At 34.8% G+C, this 12,634-nt stretch overlaps 1 protein-coding gene across 34 annotated transcripts in view; it reads left to right on the forward strand.

Moving 5' to 3' along the window:
• Positions 1–7,499, forward strand: part of NRXN1 (neurexin 1) — a 1,157,741-nt gene extending 1,150,242 nt beyond the window's left edge. For 17 of the 34 annotated variants that reach the window (XM_074400196.1, XM_039478496.2, XM_003922746.4 and 14 more), the window contains one exon: positions 4,103–7,499. In XM_074400196.1, the coding sequence (XP_074256297.1) occupies positions 4,103–4,410 (308 nt within the window). In that variant the 3' untranslated portion in view covers positions 4,411–7,499. The remainder of the gene's footprint in view (positions 1–4,102) is intronic. The other 17 variants (XM_074400192.1, XM_074400193.1, XM_074400206.1 and 14 more) reach the window with 1 other exon arrangement.
• Positions 7,500–12,634: the final 5,135 nt, after the last annotated feature.

The following is a 12,634-nucleotide window of genomic DNA, read 5'->3' on the forward strand; positions in this document are numbered from 1 at the left end:
ATATTCTTAAAAGTTAGGAAAAAATTCATTTAGCCTTCAGATGTGAAGCATAAGTATTCATAAAAAATATTAATCAGTTAGATATGCGAGTAACTACATATTCCAAACATACCTATAATAATATCTGCTATGATGATTATTCAAATTTTAATTTGAATCAGGGGAAAAGATATGTTTCTTTATTAGATTTAGATTTTAATTTTGGTGGAGCTTTTGTAGGTTATTTTATTATACTTTAAGTTTTGGGATACAAGTGCAGAACATGCAGGTTTGTTACATAGGTATACCTGTGCCATGGTGGTTTGCTGTACCCATTACCCAGCCATCTACATTAGGTGTTTCTCCTAATGCTATCCCTCCCCAATCCCCTGACAGGCCACAGTGTGTGATGTTCCCTTCCCTGTGTCCATGTGTTCTCATTGTTCACCTCCCACTTATGAGTGAGAACATGTGGTATTTGGTTTTCTATTCTTGTGTTAGTTTCCAGCTTCATCCATGTCCCTGCAAAGGACATGAAGTCATCTTTTTTTTTTTTTTTTTTTTTTTTTTTTTTTTTTTTTTTTTTTTTTTATGGCTGCATGATATTCCAATGGTGTATAGGTGCCACATTTTCTTTATCCAGTCTATCATTGATGTGCATTTGAGCTGGTTTCAAGTCTTTGCCATTGTGAATACTGCTGCAATAAATACACATCTGCATGTGTCTTTATAGTAGAATGATTGGTAATTTTTTGGGTATATACCCAGGCTCAAATGCTATCTCTGGTTCTAGACCTTTGAGGAATCGCCACACTGTCTTCCACAATGGTTGAACTAATTTACACTCCCACCAACAGTGTAAAAGTTTTCCTATTTCTCCACATCCTCTCCAGCATCTGTTATTTCCTGACTTTTTAATGATCACTATTCTAACTGGTGTGAGATGGTATCTCATTGTTGTTTTGATTTGCATTTCTCTAATGACCAGTGATGATGAGATTTTTTTTTTCATTATGTTTGTTGGCCACATAAATGTCATCTTTGGAGAAGTGTCTCTTCACAAGCCCCCTTTTTGATGGGGTTTGTTTTTATCTTGTAAAATTGTTTAAGTTCCTTATAGATTCTGGATATTAGCCCTTTGTCAGATGGATAGATTGCAAAAATTTTCTCCCATTCTGTAGGTTGCCTAAGTTGGAGGTACCATGCTACCTGACTTCAAACAATACTACAAAGCTACAGTAACCAAAACAGCATGGTACTGGTACCAAAACACATGTATAGACCAATGGAACAGAACAGAAGCCTCAGAAATAATACCACACATCTACGATCATCTGATCTTTGACAAACCTGACAAAAACAAGCAATGGGGGAAGGCTTCCCTATTTAACAAATGGTGCTGGAAAATCTGGCTAGCCATATGCAGAAAGCTGAAACTGGATCCCTTCCTTACACCTTATACAAAAATTAACTCAAGATGGATTAAAGACTTAAATGTAAGACCTAAAACTATAAAAAACCCTAGGAGAAAACCTAGGCAGTACCATTCAGGATATAGGCATGGGCAAAGACTTCAGGACTAAAACACCAAAACCAATGACAATAAAAGCCAAAATTGACCAATGAGATCTAATTAACCTAAAGAGTTTCTGTAGGTTATATTTTATAGAAACATGATATTTAGAATTTTTACATCTGGGTCTTGTGTAGATATTTTTAGACCTTATATTCCTTAAGCAACATTTTGGCTAGTGTTACAAAAAAGGAAGTATTTTCCTTAAACAGGAGATGTTTTCAAATGTATATGGCACAGTTGAAGTAACTCAGGCTTTGTTATGGTCTTTGTGATCTCATTTCTATTTTAACACAAAGTTGTTGTTATTATACTATTATTATACTATGTGCATAGTTGTTTTGAAAACATCTCAGAAATATTTAAGCAGATAAAAATTTTTTTGATGAGTCCACTTATGATACCAATTTTTATTGAAAAATATATGTCTATTTTTAGTATACAAAATATAAATCCTCCATTCCATTAAAATTCTCAAATTTTACTATCATAAGCTAAATCATTCAAATGTTATCTCCATTCTCCCTATTCCATTCTGACAGACAAAGTAAAAGTGAGGTAACTGTGAAAATGTGTTTAAAATGAAAGCATTTCATCAGGTTGGAAAAAATAATTTAGGTGACATTTAAATAAAATCTCCTTCTGAGCTCTCAAGACACCATAGTAAAAGAACACTCCGTAAAATGAAAGTTTTCATGTAGTGAAAGCAGCTGAGCTAATTGGCACACTTTGACAAAGATGACTGTATTTAAAAGAGAAAGTGCTGCCTTTGGTCTGTCAGATAGTGACAAGTTACTGAGGTAGATTCTATTCTTCATGAGAGGAAATTAATTTCCTGTAATCAAATACAGTGGATTATAGTCTTTGTCTCCTTCCACCTTGGGCACAGAAGCAACTCCAAAGCTTTTTATTCAGCCACACTACATGAGCTTTTGTAAAACAAGCAATGACATATTCCGCATAAAAATTTTCACCTGCTACATTTTGTAGCACCAGGACACAGCATTTTGCTACCTTGAGACTGAGAGCTACTGCTTTGGAAATGGCTATATTTGTAAGGCTTTATTTGGGGAAGGAAAGGAAAAATCACAGAAAAAAAAAAAAAACATTTAGGCAAAAGAAATCTTGAAGATATTTGAAAATGGAATTACAAAACAGTATAGAGCCATATGTTTGGTAAAAAAAGGTTTCCAGTAATTAACAAAAACTTTTGCAGAAGTATTAAAATTAATTACTAAGTGATATTTAGTAGTAGTGGAATAAAAGCACAATTTTAGTCTTCTCGAGTTTTCAATTCCTACATTAACATGAACACACACTTGTACACACACATCTTTATCTGCTGTATATGCAATTTTGAGATTATTGTTCATTATGCATAATTGGCAAAAAGTAGTGTTTTGAAAGTTGTAGCATTTTTAATACATCCGAAAAGTAATAATTTTATGTAGGACAAGTGAGAAGATGTTGATTCAGGGAAAACACAATTCACAAGGAGAACATGACATACAGTCAGAGTAAAATAGAATATTCTTCTCTCTGTATAGTTTCTATCCTTTTATATTTAATAACAACAAAAAAAGGTTAGAGGAAAAGAGCTGCCCCTTCTCCTCCCCATATCTACCAGTTAAATCTCAGGTTTATTCTTCCCCATCGATGGTCAATTTCAGTGTCTAACCAAGCCTTCAAGAAGACATAGGCACCCCAAAATCCATTGCTCTCATCCAAGAAAGAGCCTTATCTGTACTTTGGGGAGACACAAGAAGGGTTTTGTCAGCTGAATAGAACTAGACTAGCCAGGATTCTATTATCATCTATTAAGTAGTTCTGAGTTTTGACTCAAAAAATCAATCTAGACTGTATTTAAAACTGAGAAAGAATATCAAGTTTCTCCTCCAAACTTTAGCTTGGGAGATCCCCAATGAATAAAATATACCCATACTTATGTAAACAAATAAATCTCCGACAAATTGGAAATTAGTCTATTTTTGTTTATAAAAATATAATTTAAAGTTACACTTTAAAAAGCCAGTTAAAATGTGTGGATTGTCTTACTGTTCAATACCGTATTCTTTACAATACAAGGCAATATGATTTCTAAAGTAATCCTAAATTTAGTTGTCCTGATTCAGTCTAGAGTTAGACCTACGTTCTAGAGCAACACCAATTTATGATTCCCTCTATTATTACAGCGCAGTGCTGTTCTGATTTTCTTTGTGTTGGGTTTGTGGTTTTTACTTAACCCACCAGCATGGCCCTTTAGAGCTAACTGGAGTTGATTTGGAGCAATGCTTACAAAACTCGGTAAATAAAATTGGTGAAAAAAGACGACCTAGCAACGAACCTCTCCCAGAGAACTTCGAATCACAGTCCCTAGTTTTTAGTAACCGTGAGGCAAAGGGATAGCTACATTGAGTAACAGGATACTTTTGCTAAAGCATAGGTGCTTAACATTAGGCACTGCAACAAAACATGAATGTTAATATAGCTCTCTGGGATGCAGTGAACTCAATGGTCACTTTGTGTTTGTTCTCATCCTCTTTTCTACAGCCAACCCAACCCGAGCAGGCGGGAGAGAGCCGTACCCAGGCTCGGCAGAAGTGATCCGGGAGTCCAGCAGCACCACGGGTATGGTCGTGGGGATAGTAGCTGCGGCCGCCCTGTGCATCCTTATCCTCCTCTACGCCATGTACAAGTACAGAAACCGGGATGAAGGCTCATACCATGTGGACGAGAGTCGAAACTACATCAGTAACTCAGCACAGTCCAATGGGGCTGTCGTAAAGGAGAAACAACCCAGCAGTGCGAAAAGCGCCAACAAAAATAAGAAAAACAAGGATAAAGAGTATTATGTCTGATCCCAAGATCTTAAATGGACACTTGTATAGAAATAGTCTTCATTTTATCTGAGACATAATATAAACTTATTTACTTTCCTTTTTATGAAGCACATACAAAAGAAGACAGGGAATGCAATCAGGAAGGAAAGACTTTAAAAAAATAAATAAAAACAAGTATCTCATGCTCTTGTTTCTCAAAAAAAGAAAAACAAAAAACAGGGGCCAATAAATTCCCTAACATCCACAGTGTTTTCATTTACTCTGCCTGTCTTTATGTTGCTGGAACATTTCTAAAAGACAGTGATGACCGCACGCATTCATAAAGCAAAGGAGTATTACAGCATCAAGGCACAACACAAAAACCAACACAAAACATAACACAAAAAAGAAGCTACCTATGATCCTGGATTTAGCCAAAGTGCTAGTGCTTTCCTGAGAAGTCAGTTAGTCCCATTGCCAGAGAAGACTGTCCTTTTGAGTGACTCAACCTGCAAACCTTTAAGAGTTTGCCGCCTGGTGCAACTGGAGCAGTGGTTGGAACTTGCATTTGAAACAAAGTGCTGGCTTTTTTGAAGACTTGTGTAGGAACACATTCAAAAAGCCCCTTTCTGGTTGTGAGAGAGGAAAAAAAAAAGTATGGAGGCCTTATTTTCAAAAATGTGAAATATAAGGCACATTTTCACACTAAAATTTCAAAACAAAAACAAGAGGGCATAGATGCAATCATTGGGAAATTTTCATGCACGCTTATTATGTTATTACATATGTTTATATAAAATCCATCTCTGTGTGCTTTCTGGACTGTGATAAGTGATGTTTTCTAGCCTGTTGTATAGAAAATGCAAAATATATCTCTGCTATTCAGCCATTTTTGCTAAATTCAATGTTATAAGTGTTGCTAAGTATAGGGAGTTTTATGACATCAGAGCAACAATTATTTCGGTTGGGTTTTTTTTTTTTTTTTTTTTTTTTTTTTTTTTTTTTTTGCCACCATTATAAATTGCCACAATTACTTACTTTTATTTTTTAAAGAAATTACAGTGTAGTGTTAATTCTAAGGAAGATATGTATGAATGTATATAAAAAGACTCAGCTACTTTTTTTCTTATATGTACAGCCTTCATTCTGTTGCAATTAAGTTTTAGTACTTGTATGAAAGGTGTGAATTAGAAAGTCAAATATATACATATGTATCTTATAATCTTTTCTCCCTGAAATACTCACATTCCCACCTACGTTCACTATTTTGACACCCGCACGCACACAGACACACAAACACACACTCATCCACAGCAATCCATCAGGTATGCTAGAAGATCCAAACATGCATACAGTAGCAAACGTTTATTGATGAACTGAAAAACAGGAAGGCAGAGGGTTGTGCCAAGGAATTGATGACAAATAGGATGATTTGCTTCATTGAGATCTTACTCCCAGGAAACCCCAAGAAGATTTCAGTCCCTAATAAAATGAACCTTTCCTTATCAAATAGAAATATCACTGATATACTGCTGCATGAATAAGAACCATTATGTGGGCAGGTTATGGAAGCAAAATTGGTTAATCTACACCTTAACTCTGGCTGCTGCAATTGAAAACTTTCTTTCGAATAAAATAATATATATATTCTCTGAATCTGATGTGCATGATGAACATTTTTAGAAAGTAAACACTTTCTCAACTAAAAGTATTTTTCAGTAATTTTTGATTCTGTATTACTACCCATTTTAAAAAATTATTCTCTCTTACTATGTTTTAACTTTTCTGGTTTTACACATATGTTATTAAATATAGCTTTAGTTTAACACATTAAGTAGTAGAAAACTATAGATTATACACTTGTTTTTGCATATTATTCAATGATGTTCACAGCAATAAATTATTAATATGAGAAGGTAGTGTAAAAGAAATGCATTATTAGATTGCAAGGTGATACTTCAGTAAAAGTTGGTTGTATTACTTGAATACCTTCTAAAAGAACGATAATAGATTTTGTAGAAGAGAAGACGAACTTTACAATTAACTTTAATCAGCAAGGCAAAAAATGCAAAACATCTTTTGTGATACTTTAGTTGATGAAAAAAGCCAAGAAGTGGCCTGGATTTCAGACATACAGCACCTTAGAAGTATGTAAAATTCATAGCAAATTACCACTATCTATGGTTGCCAAGTCGTTGTTGTATACAAAGAATCACAAAGATTTTTTATAACCCAGAAAGTAGAAGGTATAAAATGCAAATTTAATATCCATTACTTCTTTAGCTTTTCATTATTTTTAATTTGCCAGGTAAAATAATTCACAAGTCTTTTTTTCATCCCCCGTCTCATTCAGTCGTACTCAGGGAAAGCCAGTAAAATCAGAAGGGAACTGTACAACTACTGATTTACAGCTTGAAGGTTTTTTTTTTTTTCTTTCTAAGGTTGCTTTTCCATTTTGTCTATTAAGCTTGAACCAATTTCCATCTGGAAAGATTCTAAAATAGAAAATAAACTGAATAATGGTAATTTAAAGCAGTATATCTATGAAATGTGTTGTTTGGGATTGATTTGAATGTTTCTTCCCAGAATAAATTTTAAAGTTACATGCAATAATATAATTTAATATTATCAGTAAAAATATTTCTAATGGCTTACACAAACTCTAGCTAAAATTATTTTTTCCTGGATGGAAAAAGAAAAGAGAGGAACAGAGTTAGGAGAAAATGACTTGAATCCCAAGTATCTTCATACCAAACATATCAGGGTTCCATGCATAGTTTGCAGTTGATTGAGGATTTCACACTACTTGGCATAAATTTGATTACATCTCTAGACTGTAACTTTTCTGATTGAGTATGCTTCTTTTTTATCCATGTAATGTGTTGCCTTTTTTAAAACAACAAAATACTACAATAATGTGTGAAGTGGTCAGTCCCTAAGACATCAAAGAAAGGCCACATAACCCTACCCTTCTAGTGCTTTGTGTGATTGGGTATATAAGGGGTTTTCTTCTTCTTTTTTTTTTTTTAATTTGTTTGTTTTTCTGTTGCAAGGCCAATCTATCCATTATTGGAAATGCTAAGCAAGTGGAATTTACTGTTTTGTTAATAAAATATTTCTTAATACAACTGTGGATTTATTGATTTTAAAAATTATATGTGGCACCATTTCTTGATTAATGGGACAGTAAAGAAAACTGCATTTGAAGGGAAGATGAATTTTTATACACTAGAGGAAGAATGTTGCCTCTCTTTTTTTCTGGATTGTATTAGTCATTAAGCACCTCTATATTCATACACTTAAAGGTATAGCCACTAAATGTACCTTGGTTTACATTTGTTCATCGTGATATGCCAGAAACCATAAACTCACACAGTATTAGTTGAAAACAACATAAAAATACTAATTTCATAAATATGCTTTTTCTCTATAAAAAAAAATGGAATCCAAATTAAGTAAACCTGTGATTAAATTCCAGCAGTATCACATGCTAGTTACAATTTGCCTAGTATCTTTGACTCTCACATTGTGTTATTTGAAAAAAAAAAAAAAAAAGGATGTAAAAGAACATGGTATTTGTTTCCATGTAACTATTTCTCACAAAGCAAATTAGCTTCTTTAGGAATCAGATGATTCATCAGAGGAAGTTCTAGTTCAACAGTTAGTAACTGTTTTAAAACCCTGGCCCTTGAAAATGATTTTCTGATAAACATGCACAAGTTTGGTCTTTCCTCAACAGTAAACATTCTGAACATGAATGCTTAATTTGTTTTGTACTTGTAGTGTCTAGATATAGGTGTTATTTCTTTATTACTATTCATGATTTTTAAAATGTAACAGAAGAAACAATCCACATTTTCTTAATGTCTAAATTAAAGGATATATAATTTAGTTTCCCTTAAAAACATGTAGGCACTTCAAAGCTGGTTGCTGTATAAAACCCATTATTAGTAATCAGACCAAGGATTTTGGGTCTTAACCTTTAGAGGGCATAGATGCCCAGGGCTCAATGATTAGACATTAGGGGTTGCTAACTTTAATATATAAGTATATATAATGGAGACATATAAATATGTAAATAAATAATTGCTATTACATATAAATCTATATAAATAAGTATTAAATATTTAATATATAAACATATATATATAATAACTTGGCAGATATGTAAATGAGCATTTTCCTAGTAAAAGTGTTCATTAGGTTCATCAAATCCTCAAAGGGCTTCAAAATTCCCCAAAAGATTGAGAATCACTAAAAAAGACATTGGGTATTAACAAAACTTTGTTAGAAATAACGCTAAAGATGAATGGTTCAATGAATATTAAGAAGGCATCAAGAAATACAAAAATCAGCTGGGAGTGGTGGTGAGCATCTGTAGTCCCAGCTACTCAGGAGGCTGAGGCAGGAGAATTGCCTGAACCTGGGAAGTGGAGGTTGCAGTGAGCCAAGTTTGTGCCACTTCACTCCAGTCTATGTGACAGAGTGAGACTCCATCTCCAAAAACAAAACAAAACAAAAAACATCAAGGAGATGGCATGAACTTTAACCATTACAGTATCCTTCTCTGTAACTAAATGTCCAGTTATACAACGTTTATTAAAATTAATCTTACTTCATTTTTACAAGTTCAATCTTCAAACATTTGTTGAGGATGAGTGTATGAAAATCATCCCCATTCAACCCATGTATCTCTACTCTTCTGAACAACTTAATATCCATTTAAGGGAAAACTTCTCCAAGGATTGGAATCTTTGATTTAGCATCTTTAAGACAGTGAATACATAACATGCCAGCAAGGTCTTAACCAACAAACCATCCATCTTTAAACATATAGAGGTTATCAGTATTTGAGAGTGGCAACTAGCCTATGAAAAATACCTTACTGATCCCTAGATATGCAGTTACCTTTAAATAAAAAGGAGAATAACAACTTTTTGAAAAAAACAGAATATAGGACTATCGAATTCATTCAGTAAAAATAGCAATCCATAAAACAAATACTGAATGCTTCTGGTCTATGATATTTCAGATACTTATAGAACAGTGTACTTTCAGTTAAATAAAATAATCCTAGTAATGATCTGTCACAAGCACAAAATGTAGAGCAAGGTGAGTCTAAATACTAGATTTGAAAATTACTGGCTGTGGGACTTTGTCCAATCATTCGATTATACTAAGTCTATTCAGCCTTAAAAGACAAAGAACGATAAGGAGACAACCTATGAGATTGTGAGGAATAAAAAACATCATGCATTTACATGCTTTGCATAAAGTTCAGTATTTTACTAAGATAAAAATTAAAGTTCACCTGTTTAATAGGATAAAATTAAAGTGTGCTAGGTAGCTACTAAGAAAGTAGAATTATCATAAATTTGTAGATTTAAAATTAAGACTATTTTAGGGGGTTATGTTAATATTTCTCCCAGCAAAGAAGACACTTTTACAGTGTCCTAGACAAAGCATTGTACAGCCCTGGCTAAAGGAAATATAGTTCCTTTGCAAGGCAGTCGATTTCATGATAAGATAATTTTGGTTCCTTATATCTAGCTTTCTGTAATTTCCACTTATTGATTCTAATTATCTTTGTGCAAAATAGAATATACCCTTTTTTTCCACATGACAGCCTTTCCAATACCATCACTCTTCCCCAAACACTGCCTGGATTTTCTCTTCTCCAATCTTAATATTCTGGTTTATTATGGGCATTACTCAAATTGTATAGATTCTAAGCTCCTCATAATCTTAGTAACATTTTCCTGAATCTCTATTCACAAAATCTGGCACAAAACCACCACAGCATTTGGTGATGAGCCAAAATATAATGGATTTTCACTCTCCTTGATTTGAACTTTTTCTCCCTGATAATGACACTTAAAGTTTCATAATTTTTTGTTTGTTTGTTTGAGACAGAGTCTTACTCTGTCACCAGGCACCAGACTGGAGTGCAATGGCACAATCTTGGCTCACTGCAACCACCACCTCCTGGGTTCAAGCAATTCTCCTGCCTCAGCCTCCTGAGTAGCTGGGACTACAGGCGTGCACCACCACACTCAGCTAATTTTTGTATTTTTTAGTAGAGACAGGGTTTCACCATGTTGGCCAGGTTGGTGTTGATCTCTTGACCTCATGATCCGCCCACCTCAGCCTCCCAAAGTGCTGGGATTACAGGTGTGAGCTACCACACCCGGCCTAAGTTTTATGATTTTTCAAAAGCATCTATTACTTGTGTGAATTACATTCAATTTGTGTTCAACTGAAATTAACACATTTTTTCCACATGAAGTCTCCTTTAACTTGCACATAGAACACTTATTACTTGAATGTAGTATTTTACATTTAATCATGAGAAATTTCACTGTATTGAATTTGAAGACTGATCAGTTGAGATAAATTTATGTCTTGATTTTCTCATATGATGTCCTAATATTCATCATTGGCAAATTTTGCATACATTTACATGAAAATAAGTTCATTAGAAAAGAGTTCTGAGGGGTGCCTCAAAAAGATCTCCCTGCAAACAGTGCTTTTCAGCCAGGGGCACTTTTGTTCAGGAGACATTTGATAAATGTCAGGACGCAGTTTAGCTTGTCATGTTTGGGGTGGAGAGACCTGCTGGTGTCCGCAGGGTAGAGATCAGTGATGCTAGTTAACCACCAACAGTGCACAGGACAGCCATCCTGTCACCCCAGCAGACAACTGTTCAACTCAAATGCCAGTAGTGCCAAGTTTGATAGGCAAAACACATATCCACTGGCTAGGATAATACATACCAAGTTGCTAATAATCTTCGAGTGGGGATTTTCCAGCTTATCTACCAGAAAATCATAGGAAACTCAGTTAGTTGCCTTGCAATCGGGATACAAAACGATTTCCTCCTAATGTGTCAGTGAATCTATTAAAGAGAAGGGCTTAATTTGTAACACTGTGTATTAGTACCACTTGTCTTAAAAAGTGGCCACAAAGTATGCATTTTAAAAAGTAACTCTTATTTTGATTTCAAGCTCATCACTATAGAATTTAATGCATCCTTTGAGTATTACAACTGGAAACAGGGCAAAACGTGCTTCCTTCATTCTTCTAGTGTCACATTGTGCTTTCTAAAAAAATGTCAAAACCACCAGCATAATTCTTATGCTCACATTCAAGTTGTCTGGAATGTAATTGTCCTTGACATGGACAGATAAACTTGTGGAGCACCGATTTAGAAATCATTTATTCTTTGCCCACTTCGCACATCCATTCTCCCTGGTTCCCTATTTTTGGGGATCTGATTTCAAGGGACTTGTGCATAAGTGTGTGATTTCTGGCTGCTTAGCCCATTCCAGAATCTCTAATAAGCACTCTGTTATTTTGTACCACTTTCAGAGGGCCCTGACGATTGACTTTCACTTCCATTATCCAATAAGCTTTCTCAATATCAGAATGCTCTTCAGAGAAGTGATGGTGGGGAGCACTAAATGGAGAGTGAGGAAATGAGTTAGGGAAATTTAAAAAGCCAATTAACATTGATTACATAATAGGTTACTGCTACAAGGAAGACTTCTTGAGAATTCTAGGAGACAGCACAGAGCCTGCTTCAGAATTATTCCGCCTGAAAGCCAAGGAATGGAAATATGGATCCATCAATTTCTATCTGTCTTAGGTAAAGGGCTGTTAGGAGGGTAAGAAGGTAAGGATGATAATTAACTTGAAAGTACTTTGTCCGACATTTCCTACTGACTGGGTAAGCTCTGCGGTTGAAAGAATGCTCTCAAGCAAAGAGCTGCCAATGTTTTGCAGCTGGAAGCCACTGGGCTATTGTGCTCCAGAATGGTGCATGCTAGGGTATGTGGGTGAGTTGCCTGCAACATTGCTGTTGTTTTTGTGTGTATGACTTTGCACTTACACCAAGTACATTCAGTTCTCTGTTTAGTTAAATTGGGTCTGAACTGAACACCACATTCTTCAAAATAATCTGATTGCATTCTCAGAGAAGTCTCTTTCTCTTTCCTGTGACTCTATGATGATTTTCTTAAAGCCACTAGGGCTAGTTTTGGATCATCTTGCAATCATTTTCTACAAAATTGCAATAGTCTATGAACTTGTGTCCTTTTCTGTTTTAATGGGATAATTTATCCCAGTGTGTGTCACATATGGCAGCTCAAGTTCAAATCCTGGATAGTCTTCTTTCTAAATATAACCTGGCACTCTGGATGTGTCCTGGCCCTCCTCTGTGGATGGGGGAAAAAAAATGTTCTCATGGATATCAGATTCAGCTGTT

Source organism: Saimiri boliviensis, chromosome 1 (genome assembly GCF_048565385.1).
Source record: "Saimiri boliviensis isolate mSaiBol1 chromosome 1, mSaiBol1.pri, whole genome shotgun sequence".
Taxonomy (NCBI): domain Eukaryota; kingdom Metazoa; phylum Chordata; class Mammalia; order Primates; family Cebidae; genus Saimiri; species Saimiri boliviensis.